This window comes from Rasamsonia emersonii, assembly GCF_000968595.1.
Source record: "Rasamsonia emersonii CBS 393.64 chromosome Unknown ctg1118621760307, whole genome shotgun sequence".
NCBI classification, from domain to species: Eukaryota; Fungi; Ascomycota; class Eurotiomycetes; order Eurotiales; family Trichocomaceae; genus Rasamsonia; species Rasamsonia emersonii.
In genome coordinates this window covers 761-5,226 of record NW_013563090.1, presented here as the reverse complement: position 1 = coordinate 5,226, position 4,466 = coordinate 761, and the positions used below count along the sequence as shown (strand labels likewise).

Below are 4,466 nucleotides of genomic sequence, written 5' to 3'. Positions count from 1 at the left end.
TCATTTGCTGATCACTGAATATAGATAAATGGTATATTGAAGTTCCTTTGGTATAATTAATTGAACCGATAATTGCTACCTAGAACCTCAATAAAGCGAACTGTGTAGGTAAACAGGGGCAGACCATTTATCATTACTCATACACAAAGGGAATCACATATCTAACGTGCCATGTACTCATACAAAAAAGGAATTGACCTTGAACTCATCACAGCCCCATGGATCCTAGCCACTTCCAAATTGATAGGAGCTTATCATTGCCCATCGGGTTTACACGTCAACTGCCATTCTCCCGACCATTTATTTCATTGGCATTACCATTCGTACCATTGGCATCACCACGCGTAGCACTGGCTTCGCCATACGTTCCATTTGCCAAACGGCGCTCGAGCCTGAAGGTCCGTCTGTCAGATACGCTGCTGTATCCGTCTACCTCCACCTCCACCTGAAGGGTATACTGCCGGCCAGAGACCAGCCTCCTGTTTTCACGGATTCTGAGGTCCTCGATCACGAAATTCCCACCATCAGCGTTGTCCATAAGAGGGAGCCCCTCCAGATCCTCGAGTTCGGCCACTTCCGTCTCTCCATCGAGAACAGTAATCCGTATATCCATCGGAGTCCCCTGGCCAGATTCGTCAGACTCGTCAGACTCGTTAGACTCGTTAGATGCGAGGGGCTGGTTGTCGTCCTCGGGGATAATAATGAGGAGGTTGATGCCAAATCCTTGTGAGACAATGACGGTCTCTGGCGGTCCCTGGATGTATGTGACAGAAGGACGATACCTTGCGTTTGGATCCTCAGCAGGAGAGGGACCGTTGCGAGACTCAGATTCATCTTCGATGGGTGGCATTTTGTGTAAGTAACCCTGACTTTCGATAAGGGAGATGTCCTCGTAAATTATGCTGCCTCAGGTATTAGTACTTGCATAAGACAAAACTGAAATGATCTTGCTTAACTTACCAGATAGCGAAGTAAGTTAGTGGTATAATGAAAATGTGTCGTTTCTCAGATTCTGTCAAGGAAGCAAATATGCAGAACAGGCATGCCGGATGACTCTTATATAGTTGTGAATACATGTATGGAGTCATCTATGAAGTCATCTATCTTATGGGGAAAAAAAAGAATTCTGACAGTAAGCGCCCATCCTGCTGCTTTATTTGCCGGATCTTCACTCCCAACTTCCTCATCTTCTGAGTCATGTCTTTTTGGTAAGTATATTGTCAGTTGGAGTTAGTAAAGGATCTTGGAGGCACTATCCTGTTTTGTTTAAAATAAAAAGTTTGATCACTAATTAGAAATATGAGCTGGGTAAAATTAAAAGACCAACGATAAATCCAGTAGTAGTGGCTAAAATTTTTGCAGGCTTTGACTGAATGTTCCATGTCCATCCATCCATCTATGTATGTTATTGCGTCGCTTCGAATGACTATCTGCTAGCCTCCAGACATGACAGCAACAGCTCTCGAAAGGCATTTTACTTTCTTATTTAGAAGTAAAGAGACAAAGAAGGGAGACAAGAAAAAAAATCAAATCAGTTGAATATATACAATATGTATATGTACATACATATAAGACATAGAAATGAATAAGAATTTAGATGGTTCTAATAGCTAGATCTACACTATGTGGAAAGAAATATTGCACAATCCCGAAATTATCTCCCCACTTAATAAATAGCATCAGTTCCACAAGAGAATGGTGGCTTGCTGGTTGTATTCTGGTTTGATGGTAGGATACTTGCCTACTTAGGTAAGTAGTAAGGTTTACAAAGAACTATGTTTATGGCCCAGGCCAATCGGAACATGATAGTTAGGCATAGATAGTTAAGGAGAACATAAAAAAAAGGTATTAAAAAAACTACATGCATTTTAGGCTACATTCTAGTTATATTATAATCGCCCTAATTAATAGCATTATTACCCCCCATTCTGGTTAGGAATTTCCACCACGACCTCCCTTGGGACATACAACTGTATGTGTAAGCTAATTCAGTTCCTCTCGTCAGGTTATCAGTCACTCCTGTCCTGGTTCGTCGCCATCCGGAAGCTGTTCTCAGCAGACGGCCCTGAATTTATTCCTTCCTCGGGGTGAAACAAAGGTGCAGAGGCGGCAGGGTCACCGTGTAGGTGTCCATCACCTCGGTATCGAACTTCACCCCGTTCTCTCCCGGTGCGAAGCTGACGTCGTACTCCAAAGCGACCCGGGACAAGACCATGCGCAGTTCCATGAGCGCGAGGTTCTTGCCGGCGCATGCAAACGTGCCTGAAGAGGTAGACGTCAACTGGGATCAGGGATATATAAAGAATTGGGGAAGAGAGGCAATGGTAATTCTCTACATACCTCTCGTAAACGGTATGAACGCCGACTTCTCCGGGGAGATTCTTTCCCAACGCTCGGGATCGAAGTCGAGGGGCCGTTCGTAATATCGCTCATCACGCTGGATCGTGTGCGTGGGCACTGCAACAATGGTGTCCCCTGGGATGTAGACTTCGTCGATTTGAATTCCCTCCGGGGGAGTGATGCGAGGCAGCCCCGAAGGGACTGGAGGCTTCAGACGGAGCGTTTCGTTGATGATGTGATCCAGGTACGGGAACTTCATCTTGGCGTAAGACCAGTCTCTCACGCCATTGGGACAGAGCTTGTCGAGATAGCCCTGCAGCTTGCGCAAGACGGGGGGATTTTTGGCCAGGAAGTAGAAGGTGTTGGCCAAGGCGGCGGCAGTGGTGTCGCTAGATGGTATTTCTCGTGTCAGTGTATCTTTCCAGTTGGGATGCAATGGAAAGAAGGAAGAACGTTTAATACCTGCCAGCGACGATGAGGAGACGTGAGTCCTCGCCCATTGCAGCATCACCAGGGGGAGCAGACCCGTCACCTTCGTACTTGGCTTTTAGCAGCCACGATATGATATCTCGAGGGTCCTGGTCTTTGGACGTCGTCTTCTGCTTCTCCCTCAGCTGGTTCGAACAATAGTCGAAGAACGCCTTGTAAGATCCGGCAACGCCTGGAATCGTCCCGAGGACGTTCACAAGCCATGGCATGGTCGCAAGGATGCCGATGGCGATCATGTGGTCATGGAGACCCTTGACTGCGGCATGTTCGGTCTCTTGTGTCAGCATCTCGAAGTCTTTGCCCAAACCAACATCCCCCATGACATCGAAGGTGTAGTACATCGCCCACTTGGTGATGTCCAATGGTTGACCTTTTTGAGCGGCGATTTGCGAAAGGAACAAACTGGTTTTCGCCGTCACGCGTGGTTCATAATCGAGCATTGCTAAGTCTACCAGTTAGCAGTGTCACAGTCTTGGGTCTTGGGTCGTCCAGCTTCAAGTTCACCTTTGGTACTGAACGCTCGATCCCACGCTTTTCTTCTCCGTCGGTGGCTGTCCATATTTCGAGTCGCGTTGAGACCGCACCTCCTGTCGTCGGGCGACACTTGGCTGTAGAACGTGCTTTTAAGAAGTTTGGACCTAGGGCCATAGATGGCCTGAATAGCAGAGGCTCTGTTGATGGAAATTTCACGAGGCCCTAGTGCATGTCAAATTCAAATTTCGTGAAGGGAGCTGCAATGCAACATACCGATGCGCACAAAGTCGCCATACTGCTTGTGCAACTTCTCAACCTCAAAGGCGAATCGAACATTCTTGGCCGCCACTCTCAACGCCCAGAGTCGGGACAGTTTGGCCCCCCATGGACCCGGGAAGCAGTGCAGGCGATGGAAATACAGTCGATAGATGGCAATGCTGCCAAAAAGACCCACGTTGAACGCGGCATTGACGAGAGCAGTCTTACCGACTGCTGCGGTGACGCCAAACCCTGCCTGCGAGACGAGGCTGCCGAAGAGGACCAGATTGAGGGCGATGGAGATGCCGAACAGGGTCCACAGTTTGAAGTCGATTTCGATGGGGCGGATGCTGTGGTGGAAAAGCACGCCGAGAAGAAGGGCCGTTGCTGCGGTGGTGCTGAGGTCGGCCTGGAGAGCCTGCCGGAGAAGCGCCGCAGACATGACGAGGAAAGTGCTATCGAGGTTGGGTACAGATTCGAGATTCTGTTAATGCGGCTTGAGCAGCAGTTCCCGCATGCGTGGTGGTTGGGCAGGGCACAGAAGGATCTCAACGACCACATCAACTACGACTGTAGCCGTGAGAGTAGTCCACTTGAATCACTTGGGAGACTCGACTCGGACCGAATATATTAATAATAACAGACAAGAACCCCACACGTGGCCATGGCAGCATGCAGCCAGCATGCAGGTGTTGAACCAGACCGTCCGTCTCGCGATGTAACCTGATTTAGGATACTAACTTAGATGTACCACTAATCACACAATGCATGACTAGTACCTGCTAAAGTCAGTAAGCGCAGTCATTGTTTGGTTTAGGAAGTCAACCAAATATAAGTACTCCGTATATAGCTCACCACCATCGCAGAGCTCCCTCCTGGCTGTTGTGAAGCCATCGACCCAGTCA

The 4,466-nt window shown here is 48.3% G+C and overlaps 2 protein-coding genes across 2 annotated transcripts; both read right to left on the bottom strand.

Moving 5' to 3' along the window:
- Positions 1–277: 277 nt before the first annotated feature.
- Positions 278–1,088, bottom strand: T310_5630 (uncharacterized protein; the record flags this gene model as incomplete). The annotated part of the gene is made up of 2 exons (XM_013471506.1): positions 278–902; positions 961–1,088. The coding sequence occupies 2 exons, from the start codon at positions 1,086–1,088 to the stop codon at positions 278–280; spliced, it is 753 nt and encodes a 250-aa protein (XP_013326960.1).
- Positions 1,089–2,071: 983 nt separating this feature from the next.
- T310_5629 (uncharacterized protein) lies at positions 2,072–4,003 on the bottom strand (the record flags this gene model as incomplete). The annotated part of the gene is made up of 5 exons (XM_013471505.1): positions 2,072–2,262; positions 2,341–2,729; positions 2,803–3,231; positions 3,282–3,525; positions 3,577–4,003. 5 exons carry the CDS (start codon positions 4,001–4,003, stop codon positions 2,072–2,074), a joined length of 1,680 nt encoding a protein of 559 aa, XP_013326959.1.
- Between the last annotated feature and the right edge of the window lie 463 nt (positions 4,004–4,466).